Source organism: Globicephala melas, chromosome 2, assembly GCF_963455315.2.
Source record: "Globicephala melas chromosome 2, mGloMel1.2, whole genome shotgun sequence".
NCBI lineage: Eukaryota > Metazoa > Chordata > Mammalia > Artiodactyla > Delphinidae > Globicephala > Globicephala melas.
The window spans coordinates 35,653,378-35,677,653 of record NC_083315.2 but is presented as its reverse complement, the minus strand read 5'-3'; the positions used below and the strand labels follow the sequence as shown (position 1 = coordinate 35,677,653).

Below are 24,276 nucleotides of genomic sequence, written 5' to 3'. Positions count from 1 at the left end.
TAGAAATAAGATTATAAAACAAAACCAGTAAAGACATACTGTAAAGAATATTCAAAGATATTAAAATAGACTATTAAAGAATTATAAGAAATCATATTAGATAAAATGATATATTAAAAAACAGTTTGAGGAAAAATAAATCACTTCAGCTAGAAGGTTATCTCTCCAGGAGGACTGGGTGACAGCCAGAGTAGCTATTGGGAATCCAAGAACCCATAGCCCCACCTCTCCTCGACATTAAAGGGAGGGACCTTCAGATAGAGGAACCTTTAGACCTTCAAGCTACATTCCACAGAGGCTGCTAGATGCCTTGGGATTATCTTGGGGGGGGGGGTAGAGATGCCCCTAACCAAAGCTTCAGCCTGGCCCTGGTTTTTTTCTTTTGGGGGGGGCGAGGGGGGTTGTTGTTGTTTTACCTTGGGCAATAATAGCAAGTACAAATCTGATTCCTGGCGTTCCCAGCTCAAAAACTTCAAAAGCCCTTTCACTAGTTCCTGAATCAAGCCCTCACAAACCGTGTTTTGATGAAGGGTTCCTTCCCCGCTCCCTGGGCTTCTCGCTCCTCCCCCTCGGTCCTCCAACCCCACTACCCCTCTAGCAGTGCTCTCACAGGACGGGAGCTGACATGTACTGTATTTCTGTCTACACTGTACATTTCCTGGGTAGAGCCCTGTGCTGTCTTATACCCTGTTGTATGAACAGGTTCAGCTCCAACCCACACTCCATCCCTACCTGCAAACTACACCTCCTGATCTCCATAAACAGGTCTTCAATAGCCAGGTGGTCTGAAGTGTCTAATTGCCTAAGTGTCTGTGTATCTTTTTTTTTTTTAACATCTTTATTGGGGTATAATTGCTTTACAATGGTGTGTTAGTTTCTGCTTTATAACAAAGTGAATCAGTCATACATAAACATGTCTGTGTATCTTAAGAAACGTTTCTTTTCTGGGTCTCAGTTTCCTTATCTCTAAAATGACGTGTTAGAACACCGATTATATTTAAACATGTTGGTTGGGAGCTGGGATGCTTTGAAGGCGGAGGGACTGTACGTTTTTTGTATGCCCCCTCCGCGCCTAGCCTCCCAAAACAGGCACACAGCAAACATTCCATAAAAGCTTGTTGAATTGATACCAATAAGCTTGTGGCTTCTACCCAGTAATAGAAGACCAAGTCAGCTAGCTGGGTTTGCGTTCTCAAGAGGTTCACAGTTTAGTGTAGGAGGCTAAGACAATAACTCGTTCATTTAACAAATATTTTTTTCAACGTCAGTGTGTACACAGGTGGAAAAGGTGAGGCAAGAGTGATCATTCCGGGCTCCAGACGAGGTTGCGACATTGATTGATTCGGAGCGGCGACCTTCTGACCTTTTCATTGGTTGTCGCGAACCCTCCCTTCTATCACCCAACCAATCCCGGAAGCGTGCTGGAAGCCTCACAGGCCGCGGGCAGCCAATCAAAAGTGCCGAGGGTTGCGGCAGCTGGGGTGCTGACGCCGATTTCAGTTCAGCGAAAAATGACGCGGTCCGGACAGTCCAGTGGCTGGGGGTGCAGGGAGACCAGGCTCCGGCGAGCCGAGCTCTCCGGGCGCTGACCGCCGGCGGTCATGGAGGACGAGCAACCCGACAGCTTGGAGGGCTGGGTGCCGGTCCGCGAGGACCTCTTCGCCGAGCCCGAGCGGCACCAGCTGCGCTTCCTCGTGGCCTGGAACGACGTGGAGGGCAAGTTCGCTGTGACTTGTCACGACCGCACGGCGCAGCGGCGGCGGCGTAAGGGGAGCCAGCCCGGGCCCGAGCTGGTGTCCGAGCCCGTGTCTGAGGCCGCCGCGCCCCCGCCCAGCTGGGCAGGCCTGCTCTCGGCCGCCGGGCTCCGCGGCGCGCACCAGCAGCTGGCGGCGCTGTGGCCGCCGCTGGAGCGCTGCTTCCCGCGGCTGCCACCGGAACTGGACGCGGGCGGTGGCGGGGCCTGGGGCCTGGGGCTCGGGCTGTGGACGCTGGTATGGCCGGCGCGCACGGACCTCGGCGAGGCGGCGCTGCAGGAGCTGTGCGGGCAGCTGGAGCGCTACCTGGGCCAGGCGGCCGACGCCTGCGGCGGCGCCGCGGTGCGCGACGCGCTCTTCCCCGCCGAGGGATGCGCGGCCGACTGCGAGAGCCTGCGCGAGTTCCGGGAGCGGGTCCTGCGCGCGCGGCGGGACGAGGCGGGGGCGCGGCTGCGCCAGGTACGCGCCCGCCGGGCCGTCGCCCGGTCCTTCTGCCTCTCGGTTGAGCCTCGGGCCCTTTTCCAGGTTGGGACGAGTGCGAGAGGGGGGTCCTTCCGCAGACCAGCGCGGGGAAGGAGCAGGTTAACAGCGTGATGCGCGGAAGGGCTAGCAGCCTCGCAGGTGCTCTTCACCTGTCGGGGAGCATCGAGGGGAATTCCGCGGAAGCCCCGTGGGGCCTATAGCGAGAGGACTAAGTTAAATCAAAGTTTAATCGCAGTTAGGAGCCAGGGTAGGCCCTTAAACCTTTCCCCTGAAGATGCTGGTGGAGCTGGCTGTTTTGACAGGAAGTGCCAGAGAATACTGAAAGCAAAACTAGAAATACCCCATCCGTGTAGGAAATGACAACACAGACTGAAGGTAAACACTGACAGGTTCTGTGTATGAGGGAAGACCGATAATGGAGACAAAATGTTTTAGAGGATGAAGGTGCTTCTAGGACACAGGTTTTTTAGGTGATAAAGACTCGGTCAAGTGGACAGCCGACAGGATGTGAGCTGTCTTCATCAGTGTGGAACAGCAGCAACATGAGTGCAATTTTAAGCTTGAAAGAGGTAATTAGCGAGATGGAACAATTCATTTTTTGAGTGGTAAGCTTACAGAACTGAAGGGGATTCACAAATTCACCAAAGGGTTTAAGAGAAAAATATGGCTCATATATCCACAACCAGCTGACTCTCCTGAGTCAAGATTTAGTGCTCTATCCCACACCCTGACATGCCTCTTGCTCGCCTTTTTCTCATTATACGCTGTACTTAATCTGAATGATTTTTCTCTGCCTTCATTTGAGGAGGGGGAGGTGTAAGAGAACAATCCAGCCACATTTCAAAATCTTAATTATATTCTCTCAAGCTAAATATAGAATGAACTTTTTTTTTTTTTTTTTTTTTTTTTGCGTTACGCGGGCCTCTCACTGCTGTGGCCTCTCTCGTTGCGGAGCGCAGGCTCCGGATGCGCAGCCTCAGCGGCCATGGCTCACGGGCCTATCCACTCCCCGGCATGTGGGATCCTCCCGGACCGGGGCACGAACCCGTGTTCCCTGCATCGGCAGGCGGACTCTCAACCACTGCGCCACCAGGGAAGCCCCTAATTTCACTTTTAATGTGAGGAAACCATAGAGCAGTTTCAGGCCAGTCAACTTTATCTTTTTTAGATTTATTTTTGACTGTGTGGGGTCTTTGTTGCTGCACGCGGGCTTTCTCTAGTTACCGCGAGCCGGGGCCGGTCTTTGCAGCGGTGCGAGGGCTTCTTACTGCAGTGGCCTCTCGTTTCAGAGCACAGGCTCTAGGGGCCCAGGCTTCAGGAGTTGTGGCTTGCGGGCTCTAGAGCACAGGCTCAGTAGTTGTGGCACACGGGCTTGGTTGCTCCGTGGCATGTGGGATCTTCCAGGACTAGGGCTCGAACCTGTGTCCCCTGCATTGGCAGGCAGATTCTTACCACCAGGGAAGCCCAACTTTATCATTTTGAATCAGACAGACTTTTATTTTTTAGACACCAGTTTCTGACAGAAGTGGTTTTTCCTTAAACTAACATATGTTACTATTGTAAAAGTTATACGTTACCCAAGTTGAAGTTCATTCAGAGGTACTATGGCACCAGTATAGTTCATACTGTTAGGCTAGCTGTTGACACTTGTGTGGTTCACCTGTTTACGTGTAACAGGTGGGCAGAGGAGGGCTTAAATATAAAATATACTGCATCCATGGAAGTGTATGTGATCATCTTAATACTCAGCTCATATTTAGAACAGGAAAGCAATTGATTCTAGAATTAGACCAGTTGCCAATATTGCTAGTGTATATAAAGTGAAGCTGAATGGTTTGAATTCTGAATAGTCTAAGCAATAAGACTGAAAAGTATCAGTTGTCTTAAGTTTACTTTTTTGTGTGTTTTAATATTTTTCAGGGAAACTTTTTTTTAATCCTATTATCACCTGGATAAAATGTCAGCTGAACATAGATCACTTTATCCTTAAGTGGAGGGAAGGAAATAGAAGAATTTAAGGTTATTGACTGGGGAAAAAAAGTCTATACTATTACTTGATTTTATTTCTCTTCTCCTGGGGGGTAAGGTAATTTCTTACCAAATGAGTTTATCTAGATTATAAATGCTCAGTTTATTTTCTGTCCTGCCTCAGAAGAAGCACTCTGCAGAGGCTAGAGCCACATTTGTTATGCTAACTGAATCTGCTGGGGGTTTGGTGGCAATATTAACCTGGGGGAATTAAGAGAGTTGGCATGCTGGAGAAGTACTTGGAGGCATTTCTGTGTCCTTATGAGCTTTTAAAAAAGGAGTACATCCTCACAAAACCTTTATGGTCGGAAAAGTGATGAAATATATCCTCAGTCTACCCCCTATTTGATGCCTTTTTCTGGTCCTTTTCTCTGAGTACTTAGAGGAAACATAGTTAAGATAAAATTTTCAACTCTGCATCCTCCTCCACCTCCCACTTATTATTATAAAAGTCCCCAGGGCTTCCCTGGTAAGTCCCCAGTTACTAAACAGTCTTCAAAAGCACAGTGCTGAATGATTGATTATAGTAATAATAATCTACTGTGGATATACCATGATTTATTTAACCATTCTTACTGGGCACTTTGGTTGGAGAACAATAGCATTTTCATGTTTAATCAGTATTTTTTTTTTTTTTTTTGCGGTACGCGGGCCTCTCACTGCTGTGGCCTCTCCTGTTGTGGAGCACAGGCTCTGGACGCGCAGGCTCAGTGGCCATGGCTCACGGGCCCAGCCGCTCCGCGGCATGTGGGATCCTCCGGACCGGGACACGAACCCACGTCCCCTGCATCGGCAGGCGGACTCTCAACCACTGCGCCACCAGGGAAGCCCTTAATCAGTATTTTAAATTGACGCATTAAAGTTTAGAACATTCAGGTTTCTTTAGCTTTGTTGGTTTGGTATGATCTTATAAATACTGTCCACACGTGAGCTTTATTTACATTTTGCCTTCTAGGTGCTTCAAGGGCATGAAAAAGCCAACACCATGGTAGCATTAATGAAAGTGTATCGAGAGGAAGATGAAGCATACCAGGAATTAGTTACTGCTGCAACCATGTTCTTCCAGTATTTACTGCAGCCATTCAGGGATATGCGAGAACTTGCAACTTCATGTAAGCTTGCTATTTTGGTACGTTTTCTTTATATTTTTACTTTATGAGATTTATTCTTTATCGTATACTATTTCTTCAGTTGCATTTAAGATTCAATCTGTGTTTCCACTTCGGGTTTACTCTATATTTAGTTATATTGTAGATATATTGAATTTATTATTTTTTAAATTGATTTCAGATGAAGACATTTTACATCGGTCATCTTAATACATTAAGATTTCTGCAGATTTTCAAGGGTTACACACTTTCTTTGCTGATGACTTTTTTTTTTAATTTTAATTTTAATTTTTTGGCTGCATTGGGTCTTCATTGCTGCACGCAGGCTTTCTGTAGTTGCAGCGAGCGGGGGCTACTCTTCATTGCGGTGTGCGGGCTTCTTATTGCGATGGCTTCTCTTATTGCGGAGCACCGGCTGTAGGCACGCGGCCTTCAGTAGTTGTGGCGCATGGGCTCAGTAGTTGTGGCTCGTGAGCTCTAGAGTGCAGGCTCAGTAGTTGTGGCGCATGGGCTTGGTTGCTCCGTGGCATGTGGGATCTTCCTGGACCAGGGATCGAACCTGTGTCCCCTGCACTTGGCAGGTGGATTCTTAACCACTGTGCCACCAGGGAAGTGATGACTTGTTTTTGATGTGTTGCTTATTTACTTTAGCTTATTTTCAGCCTCTAAGGACACATGCAGACTTCTGAGAAATAGGATGAAAATTTAAATAGCAAGGCCCTGGATTGTAATTCAGTAAATTAAACTTTAGTAAATGCTGTCATTGCTCTTATTTCATTGAGCCATGGAACACTAGTTAGAATAAGCATTATCATTCCAGTGTTATAAATGAATCTGGAACCAAGGTGGGTGGGGAGGTTCAGTAGCTTTCTCTGGTTCTAAACCAGCTGGAATCAGAAGACAGCAGAGATCTCTTGATCTCTGCCCCCTGCACTGGGCCATCCTTCCACACATGCACTCATGGCCACTGCCGGGCTACCATAAAAATGGTATCATGTTTAGATGAAACTCATGCCAGCCTAACCTGTGGAGAAAGTTGTTCTGTTCATTATTTTGCAAATCTATTATTTGGATTGTCTTTACTTCCTGTGTATATTTTTTCTTTCTCTAAATAACAGCTGTACTGAGATATAATTCACAGACCATATAATTCACCTATTTAAAGTGTACAATTCAGTAGTTTTTAGTATATTCAGAGTTTTGCAACACCAGCACTAATTCCAGAACATTTTCATCTCCCTGAAAAGAAACTCCATATGCATTCCCCATTCCCCCCCAACTCCAGGCAACCACCCATCTGCTTTCTGCCTCTAAATCTCCCTGTTCTTGACATTTCATATCGTATGGAATGATTTGTGTCTGGCTCCTTTCATGTAGCATCAGGTTTTCAAGTTCCATCCATGTTGTAGTGTGTATTAGAACTTCATTTTTTTCATTGCAAATAATGTTCATTATATGCACATAGCACATTTACATATCCATTTAGCAATTGATGGACATTTGTAACTTTCCACTTTTGGGCTATTATGAATGTTGCTATGAATATTTGTGTACAGGTTTCTATGTGGACATATGTATTCATTTTTCTTGGATATATGGATATGCTGGACCCTACAGTAACTCTGTTTAACCTTTTGAAGAATTGCCAGACTATTTTCCATAAATGCACCATTTTACACTCCTACCAGCAGTAAATGAGGGTTCCGATTTGACCACATCATCGTCAACACTTGTTATTGTCTGTCTTTTTGATTATAACCATCCTAGTAGATGTGAAGTGGTATCTCATTGTGGTTTTAATTTACATTTCCCTGATGGCTAACCTGGGTATATTTCTTATGTCACTAAATTACGCTTGGTAGAAGAATTGGATACTAGATGACGTAGTATATGTCACGATCATTCATGTTTTAGGTTACTGTATTACTTTTGCCCTTCAGAAAAGAATCTCACTATTGAAAAGCTTCCTGCCATGTCCCTAAAAGAAACCACAGCAACAGCTAACACTTGAGTGTCATGTACCAGGCTTTTGCTGAGTGCTTAACAATACAGATCTCATTCAAACAATCGAGTATCATTATTAATAGAGAAACATAACTTGACAGCATTCCCTTACAGAAAAAGTTATTTGAGTAACACAAAGTAAAAGTAGGGTTTTTTCCCTTTATACTTCAGAGTATCCCTTTGTCATCCAAAGGATGCACCACTTAGAGCCTTATTCATACTCAGTAAGGAACTGATGAATGAGTGAAGTTTAATTGACTATGTAGTAGTAATAAAAGTAGCTGAAATAATCCGTGTGACCAATTTCCTTTCGATTTCCTAATGGCTCTACGTTACTATTCCCTTTTACTAATACAACTTTCCCTTCTTTCTATAGAAGTCCTTGGATGAGGATGGTCTGGGTCCTAAAAGGATAGTTGCCCTGCAGAAGGAAGCCCAAGAATGGACCAGACGGGCTGAAGAAGCTATAGTCTCGATTCAAGATATTACAGTGAATTATTTTGAAAAAACAGTAGAAGCATTAGCAGGTAATAATTTAAAATGCTATACTAAGATACATGTAATTTTCATTTTATTCGGAGAACATTTGAGTGCCTCTTAAGCACCAGGTTCTGTATTTTTTAGGTACTGGGGATTCAATATAAGGAAAAGCGTAAACAGCCACTGTACAGTCAGGTGAAGGGAGAAAAACCTTAATTATATTAATTATATATTCATTCAAACACATGGAAAATGGCATTGGCAACAAGCCACATGAAGAAGAGAAACATGGGGCTCTGAGAGCTTAGGAGAGAGAAATTAGGCCCAATCAGAGTGGCCAATGAAGGCCTCTGAGAAGTGGCACTTGCCCTGATATCTGAAGGGTAAATGGAAGTGGAGAAAGCAAAACAGTGAGGGAAGAGTGTTCCAGGCAGGGGTAGCATTTGCAAAGGCCCTCTGGTTTTTGGGAGCTTGACAAGTCTGAGGAACTTGGGAAGTATGCCAAGTGTGAGGAAGCCATGGGCTGGAGCACAGTCCAGGCACACCTCATGTCATAGCTCACTTCACTGCACCGCACTTTACTGCACTTCACAGATGTTACGTTTTGTACAGATTGAAGGTCTGTGACAGTCCTGCACTGAGCAAGTCTGTTGTAAAATAGCAAGTGCTGTTTTCCCAACAGCAGTTGCTCACTTCATGTCTCTGTCACGTTTTGGTAATTCTCCTAATATCTCAAACTTTTTCATTATTATTATATTTTTTATGGTGATCTGTGATTAGTGATCTTTGATGTTATTATTCCAAAAAGATTACAACTCACTGAAGGCTTAGATGATGGTTAGCATATTTTAGTAATAAAGTATTTTTAAATTAAGGTATGTATGTGATCTCAGATGGCCTCAGCCTGCAGCAGCTTGACGCAGGATTTCGGTTCCCCGGCCAGAGATTGAGATCAGGCCGTGGCAGTGAGGACGCTGAATCCTAGCCACAAGACCACCAGGGACCAGTGGCCAGTGACAAAGCCCTGGCCTTGTCAGCTGTGTAGAAATGAATTTCCACATAGAGACAGAAAGTAGTGAAGCAAGTAAAGTGTTTATTAGAAGGAAAAAGAGGACAGTGACTGTGGATAGACACACGGGTGGGCTCAGAGAGAGTCGCACCCTCGTGGTAGTCTGAATCACTTTTACGGGGCATTTCTTCCTTTGACCAATCATCTTGCTTTGCCTGGTTCTGAGTCTGTATTTGGTATATCTCAGGATCCTCCCGTGTGTGTGCGCATCTCTTAGCCAAGATGGATTCTAGAGGCCTAGGGTAGGTTGACATCACTTACTGTGAGGTGGCGCCCCCTCCCTTTTTGACCTCCAAGGAGCCTTTCTGTGCATGTGTAGTCAGGAAGTTCTCCTTGACTTTGAGAATGAGGAATATGTGGTCTTTTATCTCTTATCTGGTAAGGGCCCAGACTCCTCCATCATCCTGCTTTTTTTTCAAAAAATTTTTTAATTTTTGGCTGCGTTGGGCCTTTGTTGTTATGCACGGGCTTTCTCTAGTTGCAGCGAACGGGGGCTACTCTTAGTTGTGGTGCACAGGCTTCTCATTGCAGTGGCTTCTCTTGTTGCGGAGCATGGGCTCTAGGCATGTGGGCTTCAGTAGTTGTGGCACACGGGTTTAGTAGTTGTGGCGCACGGGCTTAGTTGCTCCGTGGCATGTGGGATCTTCTTGGACCAGGAATCGAACCCGTGTCCCCTGCATTGGCAGGTGGATTCTTAACCACTGTGCCACCAGGGAAGTCCCCATTATCCTGCTTTTATGGAGTTTCTGCTATTACAGAGTTTCTGTCCACAGGGGAGAAACTGTGTAGTCTGGGGCCCGTCTATCTCCTGCCTCAAGTATACATTGTTTTTTTAGACATAATGCTACTGTACACTTAATAAACCACAGTACAGTGTAAACATAACTTTTATACGCAATGGGAAACCAAGAAATTCATGTGAATCACTTTATTGTGATATTCGCTTTATTGTGGTGGTCTGGAACTGAACCTGCATTATCTCTGAGGTATGCCTGAATGGAGAATGTGGTGTGAGATAATGCCAGCAAGACAGGCAGGGATGAGACCATATGATCTTGTGGGCTGGGTGAAGGACTTTGATCTTAAATCATTGTTGATAGTAGACCCAAATAGCAACAACTTATTGTCTGTCAGTTTGTTGAACTATAGTACATTTATAAAATGGAATGCCATGTAGCAGTAAGCATGATTCTCTATAACTATTTTTATGAATAGCAAGAGTTCCCTGATATATTAAGTGAAATAAAAAAGATATAAAGCAGAATGATGATCCTGTGGGGGGGTTTTTTGTTTGTTTGTTTTGGTCAAACTATATCTTCCTGTCTGTCTAGCTAAACATAGAAATAGTCTAGAAGTATATGCACCAAAATATAAGAAGCAATTGCTTTAAGTAAGTGAGATTCATGATTTATTATTTTCTTTTTTTAAATGAAGTTATCTAAAATTTTATACCAATAACCATGCATTATTTTTATGACAATAAAAATTCACTAAAATCCAAGAATTTTTCTTTTAAAAGGGATGTTTTGCAGGTAACATGGGAGGCAATAAACAAAGAATTAGTTCAGGATAAATTTTTCTGTTTTTAATGAGTTGTAATTATGTTTTATTTTATTAATTACAATACAACAGGAATGCAGAAACAAATGGCACAGGATGAGAGGAGATTTGGCCAGGCTGCCTGGGCCACAGCAACTCCCAGGTTAGAAAAACTCAAGCTGATGTTAGCTCGGGAGACTCTGCAACTCATGAGAGCCAAAGAGTTGTGTTTCAGTCACAAAAGAGCTGAAATTCAGGGAAAGGTGAGACAAAGATAAGTGAAACTTTCTTTTAAAAATATACTTTTATTTTAGGTAGAATCTTTCTTTCCAGGCATTGTGAAAGAGCTTCCTTTCTTTGCTTATTCCAACACCATCTTCCAGTAGATAAGAATTTGCAGACTGTGGAAGGTTGGCCGTGAAGTTTCCCTTTGGTCAAAATGTTTGTGAAATATTATTTTTTTTTAATTGTTTATTTATTTATTTGTTTTTGGCTTTGTTGGGTCTTCATTGGTGCGTGCAGGCTTTTTCTAGTGGTGGTGAGCGGGGGCTACTCTTCCTTGCGGTGCGCTGGCTTCTCATTGCGGTGGCTTCTCTTGTTGCGGAGCACAAGCTCTAGGCATGTGGGCTCAGTAGTTGTGGCTCACAGGCTCTAGAGCGCAGGCTCAGTAGTTGTGGGGCATCGGCTTATGCTCCACGGCATGTGGGATCTTCCTGGACCAGGGATCGAGCCTGTGTCCCCTGCACTGGCAGGCGTATTCTTAACCACTGCGCCACCAAGGAGGTCCCTGTTTGTGAAATATTATACTGTAGGATTCACTTGACGATAACATCAAACTCAGTACTGATGTAGTACTTTAAAATCAATCAAGTACTCAGTAGTTTAAAATCAATCAAGCCGTGTTTTCAGCACAATTTTAGAATAATCAAAGAGGTGCTTTATCCTAGAAGCATAGTCACTTAATTTTTTTCCTGTAACATTATGACTTTAAAGCAGAAAACATTTGTAAATACCTCATTGCCGTTTATTTTTCTCAAAACCTAAATGTTTTCATATATTTCAGGGATGAGATAAAGTATTTGTGACAAACATTGAAGAAGGCATTTTTATCCCATTAAATGAAATGGAAAAGTGTTTCTTCTCTATTTGCTTTTTTTATATTTGATATTGAGCAAGGAATAGAAAATAACTTGAATGCTTGTAAAGTTTGCCTTTAATGTACTAATTATTTTAACTTGCTCTTATTTTTTCCATGAAAACAAGATAGAAGATCTTCCAGAACAAGAAAAAAAAATAAATGTTGTAGACGAATTAGAAATACAATATTATGAAGTTCAGTTAGAACTATACGAGGTTAAATTTGAGATATTAAAATATGAAGAAATACTGCTTGTTACACAGTTGGACTCTATTAAAAGACTTATAAAAGGTAAAACATATATTTAAATGTATATATGCTTAAATTACACATTCAAGGAAATACAGATCATATTATCAATTATTGTATATTGTCTAATATATCTGAAATTTTCTAACAAAGTTTCCCTTTAGTACTTTATTATTCAAATAATATATTCATTGGTAAACACACAGCAAAACAAAGGGAAACTATTATTACCCCAGTTAAATCGTTTAGAGATACTTAGGCTCTATAGCTTTGTAGCCTTTTTTGTATGCTGATGTTTATAAATCTTTCAATTTCTTAAACCAGAACTATGTATCCTGTTCAGTAACCTCTTTTTCACTTAATACATAATAATCATTCTTCCATTTCAGTAAGTAATAAAACCATCAAAAATTTTAATGGCTGCATAGTATTCCATTGTATAGACATGCAGGGATTTCCAGTTTTTCACTGTTGTGAACAGCATTGTAGTGAAGAACTTTCCTTTACACATGTCTTTGTGTATACAACAGATTATTTCCTTGGAATAAATTTCTAAAGATGGAATCAGGTCAAGGACAATGCATGTTTTACATTTTGACACATACTTGTTAAAAAAAAACTACAAGAATCATTTGATATGCATTTTTCTGCACCTCTATTATTTTCTAAATTTCTAAATTTCATTCTACATAATGGCCCTCTAGACAGGTTGTACAAAATGATGCTCCCATCAGCTGATTATAAAATAGCTTTTTCCCCATACTTATTCATTTAAATTCTCACCTACTTGAGAGCAAAAAATGGCATCTTCTAATTTTCATTTATTTAATCACAAGTGATGTTGAACGCAATTTTGTATGTTTACTGGCCATTTGTATTTCATTTATTCATGGCCTATTCATGGCCTTTGACCATTTTTCTTTGGAACATTCCCTTTCTATATTAGAGATGTTATTCTATTATCTGTCATATGTTGCAAATAATTTCTCTGTCATTTGCTTTTTCTTGCCTTGTAGGAATATTTAATTATTATGAAGTCACCTCTATCAGTCTTCTGCTTTGGTGTTATACCTCCTTATCCCAAAATTATATCAGTATTTACTTATGTTTTATTTCAGTATTCTTATGATTTTGTTTTTAAAAACATTTGGCTCTTTAATCCAGGTGAAATTTATTTTGATGTGGGGTAGGAATCTAACTTTTCCCCCCAAATTGTTAGCAGTCCCAATCACTAGTTTTTAAAAACATTTTCCCCTGTTGCTTTGCTTTGAGTTTTACCTGTCTCATATCCAGAATTATCATATTTGTTTTGATCTATTTATGAATTGTTATTTTCTTTCACTGATTTGTGAGTGGCTTCTGGTGCCAGTACCATGCTGTTTCTATTATTGTACCTTGGAGGTACATTTTAGTATCAGGTAAAGCAAGTACTTCCCTCATTACTCTACTTTTCCAAAAATTTTCTGACTTTTCTCACTCCTTTATTCTTCCAGATGAACTTTAGAATCATTTTGGCAAGTTCAAAACAAAAAAACCCCAAAAACTCGGAATTTTTATTGGGATTGCACTTAACATTAGAGATAATTTGGGGAGAATTGTCATCTTTTCAATTTTGAATCTTCCCATCCAAGAACATGGTATGTCTCTCCATTTACTTAAGTCTTTTTTTCCCTAAAGTTCCTCCAAGTTTAGTTATTTTCTTCATATAGATCCTGAACATTTAATTTAATCCTAGATATTCAAAAAACTTTACAGTAGCTTCACGTTATAAGCATTTTACATATTTAGGAAAAACTTCTATTAGAAAAAAGTTAATCTGGAAGGATGCATGCCAAACTGTCCATGTTTTCCTCTGGGAATAAGATGCCAAAGAGTTGGTGAAGGAAGAGGGAAATTTCACTTTTTATTTTGTGTACTTCTGTAGGGCTTGAATTTGTTACAGTTAGCATGTATTTTTAAAAAATCAATATGTAATTAAGATTAAATATCATTAAGGCACCTTAATGATATACTGCTGGTGGAATGTAAGTTGCCTTTCTGGAGGAGGGTGATTTGACAAGAGTCATCAAGAGCCTTAAATATTCATCTGCTAAGGAAGTAATAAAAAATGTACACAAAGATTTATATTCAGATGTTCATCACAGTGAAATTGATGATAATAGAACACTGGAATATTCTAACAACAGAGAGTGCTTAAATTTGAGAATACTGTGTTGCCATTAAAATTATATTTCCATCACATGGAAAAGTTTCTCTAAGAATTCTGTTTATTGATATGTGTAGCTATATAAGTTGTGTGTGTGTGTAGTGTGTACACATAGATATACATATACATAAATGTTAATCATAATTACAAGGATATTTAACTTTCCTTACATTAGAAAAAGTATGCATTATTTTTAATAATAAGACATATTTTTAAGAAATCATTAATATGTTTCTAGATAAACAGGATGAAGTTATCTATTATGATCCATGTGAAAATCCAGAGGAACTTAAAGTCATGGATCATGTAATGGGGCTGCAGGATGATAAGAATCTGGAGGTGAAGGAACTCAGCCGGCAGTGCCAGCAGCTGGAATCTAAACGGGGCAGGATCTGTGCCAGAAGAGCCCGTCTCAGGAACAGAAAGGTAGGAGTGCCCAGGGCAGCTTTCTTTTCTTACCCCTTCTAAGGGTTTCTTCTTTTATGAAAGATAAAGAGGTATTGAAAATAAGGCTTTTTATCAATGATTAATTTTGTGTGTGTTTATGTAGCTATCAGTGGATACAATTAAAATACATTTAAAATGTTTTTCTTAAGATTCTTTTTCCTTTTGAATTTAAGCTTTTGCCATCATCTTTAGATTTTAATTAAGTCTTTCAACAACTATTGAATGCCTATTACTTACACAGGTATTTTAAAAACCACAATAGGTAGAAACTTCTAATCAGCTATAATAAATGCTAAAATTAATTTTATTGTGAACTGTTGATTATAAAATATCAGTCAGATAATATTCAGCTCATTTCAATCCTTATATGCGGTGAGTGATTTTTTTCTTAATTTTTAAACACTCCGTGATTACATAAAAAGGTAACATACTAAGAATGGCTAAGCATAATTGAGATGTAGTTCTTAATATAATTTTTCAGGTATTGTAGGTTGGATGTGTTACGTAGGTATATTTGGAGATATCACTTAGAACATTATGGGGAAATGTGTTTAAAATAATTGCATTGAAACAGATCCTTAGGACACATCCCACTTAGGAATGTGGGACTGCCTGTATGTCCTCTCATTTCCACTTGTTTGGAGGATTTGCTTTTTCATCTCTCAAAGCACTAAATCCCAGCCGTGGCCCTCCTACCAGGAAGGAGGGATTCCCGTAAGCAGCCCACTGCCCCGTATCACGTGACCGAGGAGAAGGCAGAAGCAATGAGCCACACCATAACTCCTATTAATAAATGCTTTATACTGCAGCCCCAATGCAGTGCTTTTTTCTTTTAACCTTTTATGCTATAGCTCATGGTAATATTAAAAACCATGTGGCGTTCAATTTATAACCAAGTGAAAAACAGATCTATGAAATTATATTATTCCCCCAGGATCAATGCAAAGAAAATCATCGACTCAGATTGCAGCAGGCTGAAGAAAGCATAAAATATTTTCATCAGCATCATAGCGTTCAGAGGGTGAGTGGTTGAAGAAAAATGTTTTATATTTGCATAACATGACACACGGGCTTAAGTTTGTGCAAAGTGGAGCTCCGCTGCCCCGTCAGCCTTGATCGTGAGGGGACAGCGCTGTCTGGCCCTGCAGCGTGGGGGGCAGACGTGGGGGCCAGAGGAGGCAATAAGGTCAGGTGACAGTCCCTCTCTTTCTCAGAACTTCTGAGAAGTTTACAAGTATGTGTTTGTTTAAATACAGAAAAGAGACCAGAAAAAAGAGGAGGAGCAAAAGAAAAAAGAATGGATAAACCAAGAGCGCCAAAAAACACTCCAACGATTGAGAGCATTTAAAGAGGTGAGTTCTAGAAATAATCACTTCGCCTGCATCGTCTGGAGAAATAAACGAAGATCACCCATCCTAGGAGAAAAGTATAAAGTATTAGGAACAGAAATTTGGGACATAAAATGTTTCCCAAATGCCATTATTTGTAGTCTATAAATAAAAATCAAAAATATTAGAAATATCATGATGTTTTTGACCTTGCCGCACACTAGGGTTCCTGCTCTGCCCCCTGACCAGGTGGTGTGACTCTGCTCACCATGGTGTCAGCTGGCAGGGAAAACTGAAAATAGTTAAATTGCCCTTAGATTTAGCTGTTTCCTCATTTGTAATAAAGAAGTCTTTAAAATTTGGTCAAGGAAACATTGTGATGTAAGTATAATTTTGCACCCTATTAAAAGTGAATAGGTTTTAAAAAAAAAAGTAAATACTTACTTTAAAGTAACATTAAATTCGTTGAATGTAGAACATAAACCTGTTCTCATCACACACCTGCAACACACACCTTCATAATGACCCAAAAGAGAATACCACCTACTCCCAGACATATTCTGGGATGAGGTACTGAAGGTGCACTGTGTGATACCAACAAGATACCTTTCCCCTTGGGCATCCATACATTTGTTCTCTATTTCTGCTTTGTCTGTGTCTCTATTTCTGCTTTGCAAATAAAGTCAACTATGCCATTTGTCTAGATTTCACATATATGCGTTCATCAGAACTTCTTTAATTCACATTTTTAAATTATAAAATTTGCTCTAAACATAAAAATTAGAGAAACATCCATAATTCCTGTTTTAACTGTCACTTTGAGGTCCACCCTGCTGGTATTTTTCATACCTCTGTTTTTTACCTGGTTATACATTTAACACCAGATCATCTGCATTTTTTAAGGATGTTTTGGACTTTGCACTACTTATGATTTTTCATGGCTGCCTAATACTTTAAATTCACCATAATTTTTTCCAGCTATCGTTGATACTAAGTTTCTGATTTTTCATACTAAAGATATGATGAATGTTTTCATCTGTATATATCCTTTCATATCTTTATTACAGAGAAAGTATTCTATGAAAGGATATAAATACTTATTCCTTAATAGATTTAGTAGCAGGGGTGGCGGTACATGGTGAGAAGGAGCCTCTCTGTGAATTAGAATAATCCACGCACAGAAATGCTTCAGTGTTCACTTACAGAAAGCTTCAGCATTTTGACGGTTTGCGTCTGTAGCAAGTTTCTCACGGCAGTTTTTCATTTTCAGAGATGTCCAGGTCGCTCTGTCCTAAAGAGCTCTCGCTCGCACCCTGTGGCTGCACACCTGCCGAGTGGACCTCCCCGGCAGACGTCCCCGCCGACTTCTCAGATGACGGCGGTGATCCATCCGTCCTCTAGGAAAACAAGAAGCGCTCCCTTAGCCGAAGTTAGTAACGTGAGAACCCCTGAGCATGAAGACTGTGCTAGAAACATCCCTGTTCAGACTTTTGTTCCAGTTGGTGCCCATACACACTGCAGATCAAGTGAGGAGTTGTCACTGCCGCCACCTCCGCCACCGCCACCGCCACCACCACCACCACCACCACCACCACCACCACCACCGCCCCTCCCTGCTCCGCCCTTTTCTTCTCAATCTGCAAATCATCGGAATTTACACTTCAGGACTTCAGCGAAAGATGATCAGCCACTTCCTCTAGTGTGTGAATCGCCCGCTGAGAGCCCGTGTGGTTCCTCAGACAGTCTTAGCTGCCCAGGTAATCTGCCGAAGTGTCCCTGCTCACCAGGGGTGGTTAGGTGGTTGGAGCGTTCTAGCTTTAGGAGCCTTCATCTTCAAATCAAAATCTGTTTTAGAACTCTCTACAATCTTAAAATATTTCAGTATTTTTTTGCCTTATCACTCTTTTATTGCAAAGTTAGCATAGCCTAAATCTGAGTTTGATATAAATGCGGCGGGAAATCTTTCTAACATGAAGCAGTCAGAAAAATAGTAGACCACTTTTTTGCATTTGCAAGTATAGCACAGTGAATACACTGGAATATTTCTGTCTAATGAGGGCTATCGTTCTGCTCGTTATTCTAATTATGATTTAGACATTGACTATGGAGGAGACGTGCTGAAATCTGCCCAGACTCAGAGCCCACCGCTCTGGAGTGTGTTTGTGTCTGTGTTTAAATTCTATCAAAATGCTGTGTACATTTGTTTTACAGATTATGCCTGAGTACCTATGCCTAGAGCATACAAGGGGACTGTGCTAGGTGATGTGAATTATACAAACAGAACAGTTCCAAACTGTGGTTCTGGGTAATGCGGATTCTGGTTATTCTGAGTTCAAGGTTTCTTTGCACCTGGAGCCGGGTACAAATGAAAATGTGCACGCTCTTAGGTAGAGACCGGAGGCCCATTTCCATGGGGTCTGTGGCAACATCGTGTAAATGAAAGCGAGAGCTCACGTGCCTGGGCCTAGACGAGAGATGGGACGTGGCAGGGCTTTGTGCGGGGGAGCGCTGTTTCCGGCCTGGTGTAGCCCACAGTGTAGGAAGCCCTGATCAGCTCACACACAGTGCCTCAGTTCACTGGAAAGAATAATAAAATGCCCTCGATGGTGAAACTTTGTCTTATTACTCCTAGAAGGGAAATGTAATAACAAGTTATAGGTTAAAATCCAAAGTGTCTTGTTAGCCACGGCATGGCCTTTCAATTCTGAACTAGAAATGACTGTTCACCTTGAAGTCTCATATAGAAGGTCCCTAGATGAGTGGCTACAGTCATGCCCCAGTCTCCAGCAGGTGGTAAAAGATTTTACCCCCGCAGGGGTCTCAAGGTGCCAGAGTGAAAAATAGCTTCTCTTCACCAAGGCCTTGAAACTCTGATCTAATCTGTGTTTTGACAGCATTTCACACCCTCAAAAGTAGAGCACGTAAGTTACGTCAGGGTAATGTAGGTGGAATTAAACACACTATATACAGAGAAATGTGCCAGTGCCACCCACTCTGGGTTCATTGAGCTACTGATTAAAGTTTTGCTTTAAGCCTTTTCATGTGTAGAAACCCACTCGCCTCATTATCACAGCACGAGTCATCACTGACTAATATCCGAGACTGAAGTTGGAGAAATACAGTGGGGTACGTTAAAAAAAATTCTTAAGTGGGAAGGGAAATGGAGGAGATACAATTTTAGAGCTGTCAGTGCACACTGGGTTGGATTACTTTAATACCCCAGGAATTCATAACTATCTTCAGGGTTACACAAAAGGATGATAACACCTGTGTCTTGAGAAACAGAAGGTATGTTGGCTTTTGGCTGTGCCTGGGAGTTGCTGTGGATTTGAAGAAGTACTGGAAAATAAGTGGCCAAGGTAAAATATTAGCAATTAGACTATCCTGGATTCAGAAAGGGAGCTGACGGTCGACCTCTCCAGCAGATAATCGAAGCATTTGTTTAATGGAATGATGATGATTTGTTTACGTCGTCGCATTAACTGATGGGTGACGTAACCCTGTTAACGAGTACAAAAATGTCTCGGCATCTCAGGGAGAAAGGGTATGATTTCGTGACTCCTTGCTCTGTTTACTCAATTTCAGGGTCGATGGATGAAGTGCTGGCCTCCTTAAGGCATGACAGGGCCCCTCTCCAGAAGGCGCAAGCGCCCACTTTGTCCCCTCCCCGTGCCTCAGTCAATGAGCACATTCTGGCTGCCATAAGGCAAGGGGTCAAACTGAAGAAAGTTCACCCTGACCTTGGCCCGAGCCCCAGCAATAAACCCACCAGCGACCTGGAGAGGAGCATCAAGGCGGCGCTCCAGAGAATCAAGAGAGTATCTGCTGACTCGGAGGAGGACGATCGTGATGAGCAGAACCCCGGCGAGTGGGACCGTTAGCCTCTTTGCCAAGGCCCAAGGCTCGTTCTGGAAAAGCATGTGCATGGGGTGCTGGTAGACTGGCCACATAACACCCTGAAAGATCAGCAGGGCTGGGTGTGTGACGTTGCAGCTTTATTTAACGCTGCAGCTCCTAAAGTCAGGGAAGGAAGGAGAGACGTGGTGCCTTTCACGTATCTAAGAATGCACGGTGAGCACTGCTGGCATAAGAAAATGGTAGTTATTGTTCACCACGGATAATCTAGAATCATTCCCTTATTCTGAAAAACGTTTACACTGCTATGGTAAACAGCACTACTGACCGTTCCTCCCGAGTGTGTGTAGTGGTTTCCTGGGATTGAAAGGTTTGAATGTGAACATTATCTTAACAATAATCCGAATAAGTTGCTTATAAGCAGGAATTATTTTAAAGGAAATGTATTTCATGTATCAGGCAGTATATAAACTCATAATAAAGAACTATTTATAATGCATCAGTGTCACTCATGAGGAAATGAAACGTAATATCTTAACACAGCCATCCCTCCCTTGGCTGGGTTTAGCTGAAATCTTACTGAAAACATTAAACGGGACTTCCCTGGTGGCACAGCAGTTAAGAATCCGCCTGCCAACGCAGGGGACACGGGTTCGAGCCCTGGTCCAGGAAGATCCCACATGCCATGGAGCAACTAAGCCCGTGCATCACAACTACTGAGCCTGCGCTCTAGAGCCCACGAACCACAACTACTGAAGCCCGCGCACCCTAGGGCCTGCGTGCCACAATTAACTGAGCCCGTGAGCTGCAACTACTGAAGCCCGCGCGCCTAGAGCCCGTGCTCTGCAACAAGACGAGCCACTGCAGTGAGAAGCCCGCGCACCGCAACGAACCGTAGCCCCTGCTCGCCTGAACTAGAGAAAGCCCTCGCGCAGCAACGAAGACCCAACTCAACCAAAAACAACAACAACAAAATCCCCAAAACGTTAAACATTTATTTAAGCAACTACTAAGGGTGGGGGAAGAGTGTTGTCTCCCTCAGGCACTCATGCTGGAATCATCTCTCCTCCTTGCTCTGTGTTAAAATTAGGAAAGGGGAAGAGACCCATACAAGGCAGTCTCCTCATTTCTCAAATTGTCCAAAGCATCCCCACTAATGTCATCACCCTCACTCTTGCCATGGCAATCCTGGGTTACAAAGAACAAGATGAATCGACCCTCCTTTTCCAAAGAAAAGTTACAGACCAAAACCCTTCCTACTTAGAGTTTCTTCTTAGCTAACTCCAAGGGGCCTCAGCTGGCATAGCTGGGAGGGGTCTGGGTCCTTCAGCAGCTGCAGCCTGGACCTCCGTGCATGGCTGGAGATCCTTCAGTGTGGCCACTGCCAGGTCACCCGTGGCTCCGTCAGGTGTCCTACTTTCCCTGACCTGAAGTGATGCAGACCCAGCTCCAGCTCCTGTACACGAAGGTGCCTCACTCTGCTCCCGGGGCCCAGGCCTTGGTGCCCTGACCCGGCATTAGCCTCTGTTCCCACTGTTCCCTTTCCTTTTTGCAGGTTCCCGGTGTGTGTGGGGGCGGGGGGCGATGCTGCAGCACGGGGGACAGTCCCTGCTGGCTACTTGCCGGGCCTCAGTCGCAAATCCCAGCGGCAGGCCAAGTGGCAGCCTCCCAGGCCTCTTTCTCCACCATAGACAGGCCAAGCTCAGCACAAAAAAGTTTCTCTAGAAAGAATCTGGTATTTTTAAAAATGGCAACATCAGAGCTCTGCTGGACTTTCTTATGCTTATTATGCAATTTGGTATTTTTATTTTAATTCTTGTAATTTCAGTATTTTGAGACACCAGTGAGCTTACTCAGACTTGGATAATTCTCAGAATTTGCTTTCTAAGGCCTGCCAAAGATGAGAAGACTCAAAAAAAAAAAAGATCCTTTTCCAGAGAGTTCTCCAATTGAAACCCCTCGCCCAACTGTCTAACGTGCACACAAACTTCTCTGGAATCCTCTCTCCCTCATTTCTCCATTTCCCCCCTTCTTCCAGCCAAGGCTTAAGTCCAGACTCTGGCCTCAGGGGATCCAGGCCGAGGGGAGGGTCAAGTATTGTCTGCTGTTGTCCAGCTTCAAACCTGTGCAGTCCACCCGCTAAAGTGCCGTCAATCCATCCCCACCTCCCCCCTCGACGTCCTGCTCCACTCTCCAGCCTGCCCCTCAGAAACCTGGCTGCTGCCCCTCCGCCCCTTCCCCACCACAGGTTTTACTCCAGCAATACCAAGCAGGCTGCCCTCCAATGGCCCTGCTCTCCTAAGCCTCAGCGCCCGGGGCATCCCAGCCCTCTGCCACCCGTCCGGCAAATCCACACCCACTTCTCAGTCTCAACTCCATCGCGTCCTCCTCTCCAAAGTCTTCCCGGGCCCGCCCCCACTCTAGGACCACTGCCCCTTGTCCTGGACACCAGTCACAACGCCTCCCCCAACCCACAGCCCTGGCTACAAGGGCAGCCCACTTTGGCCACGTTTTAGAGCCTGAGTTGGGCCCTCTGGCTAAAGCTGACGCTAGGACAGCCAATCCATAACTGGAAGCCTCCTATGGCTTGTCCCGGAGTGAAAAACCATGAGCCGGGCTGCTCAGACTGACTGACTCATTTGTTCATTCGTTCCCTCTCCCGCATTTGAATTGGGGAATCAAGCAGGTAGTAGCAGGAGCCAGAATCAAGAGGTTTTTGATGAATGACCACCCGTCATGTGAAACCATGTAGCCGAGTGAATTTATACAGTAAGTCCCCTACATACGAACCTTCAAGTTGCAAACTTTCAAAGATGGGAACATGCGTTCGCAGGTCCAATCATGTAAGTTAGTTCACGCGTCTGGCGTACATTTTCATGCGCATGCATCTACTACAAGTGGTTGTGCTTTTGTGTACTTTACCGTACAGTACTATTTGTGTGTGTGTTTGTTTTTTATGTATTATTTGTGTGAAAAGTATTATAAACCCATTACAGTACGGTACAATATAGCCGATTGTGTTAGTTGGGTACCTAGGCTAACTTTGCCGGACTTAACGAACAAATTGGTCTTAGGAACGCACTCTCGGAACGGAACTCGTTTGCATGTCGGGGACTCACTGTACAGCAGAGTTTCTCAACTCTTAGATATGTAAACTCATGGGAGGAGCGTATCGGGTTTCTATTGCTGCCAGAACTAACTACCACAATTATAGGGGCTTAAAACAACACAAATTTATTATCTTACCGTTCCATAGGTCCGAAGTCCTACATGGGTCTCACTGGGCTAGTATCAAGGTGTCAGCAAGGCTGTGTTCCTTTTTGAAGCTCTAGGGGAGAAGCTAGAAGCTTTTCCAGTTTCTAGAGGCTGCCTGCATTCCTTGACTTGTGGCCCCTTCATTGATCTTCAAAGCCAGCAACATGGTATCTCTTTGACTCTTCTTCCATCACCATCTCTTTCTGACCCCAGCCAGGAAAGGTCCTCTGCTTTTAAGAACTCATGTGATTAGATTGGGCCCCCCCCACCGCAGATAATCCAGGATACTCTCCCCATCTGAAGGTCCATCTGCAAGGTCCCTTCGCGCAGGTAAGGTAACACATTCATAGGTTCTGGGGATTAGGATGTGGACCTCTTGGGGAGCCATCATCCTGTTGTCTAGCACAAGGAGCTTCTAGAATGCATACTGCAAGGCCTGGCCTGCAAAAATGCTAATCCAGGAGGTTTTTCTGGGAAACCCAAGATAGCTCTGAAGCAGCTGGTCTGCAGACCATCCTTAGAAAAACACGAATATATACAAGTCAGACAGGAAATGAGGGGGCTGTGAAAGGGAAGAGTGAGGCAGGCATACTTAGAGTCATTGCAGGTTCCTTCCAAGACGAAAAGCCTTGGAGCTGGATGTCTCACAAAGTCTTCAGAGTGGCCCAGGGTCACCCCAGCTCTGGAGAAGCAGGATGTACCCTGAGTCCTGTTCTTGAACACCTGTGAGAGCCCTGCTGGAGGGGGAGGCTCACAAATCCTCCATCAGCTGAGTTCCATTTGCACCTGCAATGTATCACCTCACGGCTCCACTGGAACGTAATAGATTTGCGGAAAATATCTGTGTCTTTTCACCTTTGTGTTCCCAGGGCCTGGGGCATAAAGGTGCTCAAGAAATATTTGTTAAATGAATACACGAATTAATGATTTAAGAGCTGTACGTGCGTAGGGAGGGTGGGAGGGAGATGCAAGAGGGAGGAGATACGGGGACATATGTATATGTATAGCTGATTCACTTTGTTATAAAGCAGAAACTAACACACCATTATAAAGCAATTATACTCCAATAAAGATGTTAAAAAAAAAAAAAAGCTGTAAGTGTGAAAAGAGCTCTCTAAGAAGCATGAGAAGTCCCCTGGAGTGGCTGATTTTAATCTGGAGGGCCTAGGCCTTTGAGCTGGGTCTAAGAAGAGAAATGGGGTTGGAAACGGGGAAGGATTCCGGGCAGCGGGAAGAGCAAGAACTAGAGCACAGAGAGGATGCACCAGCAAGGCCTGGGCAGGACCAGGGAAGGCGGTTAGTGTGACCTCACGGGGGGAGGATGGAGAGAGG

General features: G+C 43.1%; 1 protein-coding gene and 1 long non-coding RNA gene across 7 annotated transcripts; one reads left to right on the top strand and one right to left on the bottom strand.

Annotated features, from left to right (window-relative positions):
- Positions 1-1,274: 1,274 nt before the first annotated feature.
- Positions 1,275-20,188, top strand: WHAMM (WASP homolog associated with actin, golgi membranes and microtubules). Of its 3 annotated transcripts, XM_030878517.3 has the most exons (10): positions 1,276-2,213; positions 5,221-5,394; positions 7,755-7,905; positions 10,560-10,729; positions 11,730-11,895; positions 14,298-14,485; positions 15,441-15,527; positions 15,763-15,858; positions 17,105-17,591; positions 19,420-20,188. In XM_030878517.3, exons 1-10 carry the CDS (start codon positions 1,602-1,604, stop codon positions 19,713-19,715), a joined length of 2,427 nt encoding a protein of 808 aa, XP_030734377.2. In that variant the 5' UTR covers positions 1,276-1,601; the 3' UTR covers positions 19,716-20,188. The 3 variants fall into 3 exon arrangements, 2 of the variants coding, with proteins under 2 accessions (XP_060149774.1, XP_030734377.2); XR_009562854.1 differs by lacking the exons at positions 15,441-15,527; positions 15,763-15,858; positions 17,105-17,591; positions 19,420-20,188 and adding an exon at positions 13,347-13,490 and having other exon boundaries at positions 1,275-2,213; positions 14,298-14,410; XM_060293791.2 differs by lacking the exons at positions 14,298-14,485; positions 15,441-15,527; positions 15,763-15,858; positions 17,105-17,591; positions 19,420-20,188 and adding an exon at positions 13,347-13,546 and having other exon boundaries at positions 1,275-2,213.
- On the bottom strand, positions 10,394-23,889 carry LOC138842548 (uncharacterized). 4 transcript variants are annotated; one of them, XR_011377226.1, is made up of 4 exons: positions 22,936-23,889; positions 18,293-19,848; positions 17,038-17,231; positions 10,394-15,921 (listed from the first exon to the last, which is right to left on the bottom strand). It is a non-coding gene; the product is annotated as an uncharacterized lncRNA (long non-coding RNA). The 4 variants fall into 4 exon arrangements; XR_011377227.1 differs by lacking the exon at positions 22,936-23,889 and having other exon boundaries at positions 18,293-18,411; positions 19,604-22,901; XR_011377228.1 differs by lacking the exon at positions 22,936-23,889 and having other exon boundaries at positions 18,293-18,411; positions 19,611-22,901.
- Between the last annotated feature and the right edge of the window lie 387 nt (positions 23,890-24,276).

Bases quoted from the DNA above. Each gene is read 5' to 3' on its own strand.
- WHAMM (XM_030878517.3), top strand. From the start codon at position 1,602: ATGGAGGACGAGCAACCCGACAGCTTGGAGGGCTGGGTGCCGGTCCGC. The intron at 10,730-11,729 runs GTGAGACAAAGA...CATGAAAACAAG, and splicing joins GAGCTGAAATTCAGGGAAAG to ATAGAAGATCTTCCAGAACA. The intron at 11,896-14,297 runs GTAAAACATATA...ATATGTTTCTAG, and splicing joins TATTAAAAGACTTATAAAAG to ATAAACAGGATGAAGTTATC.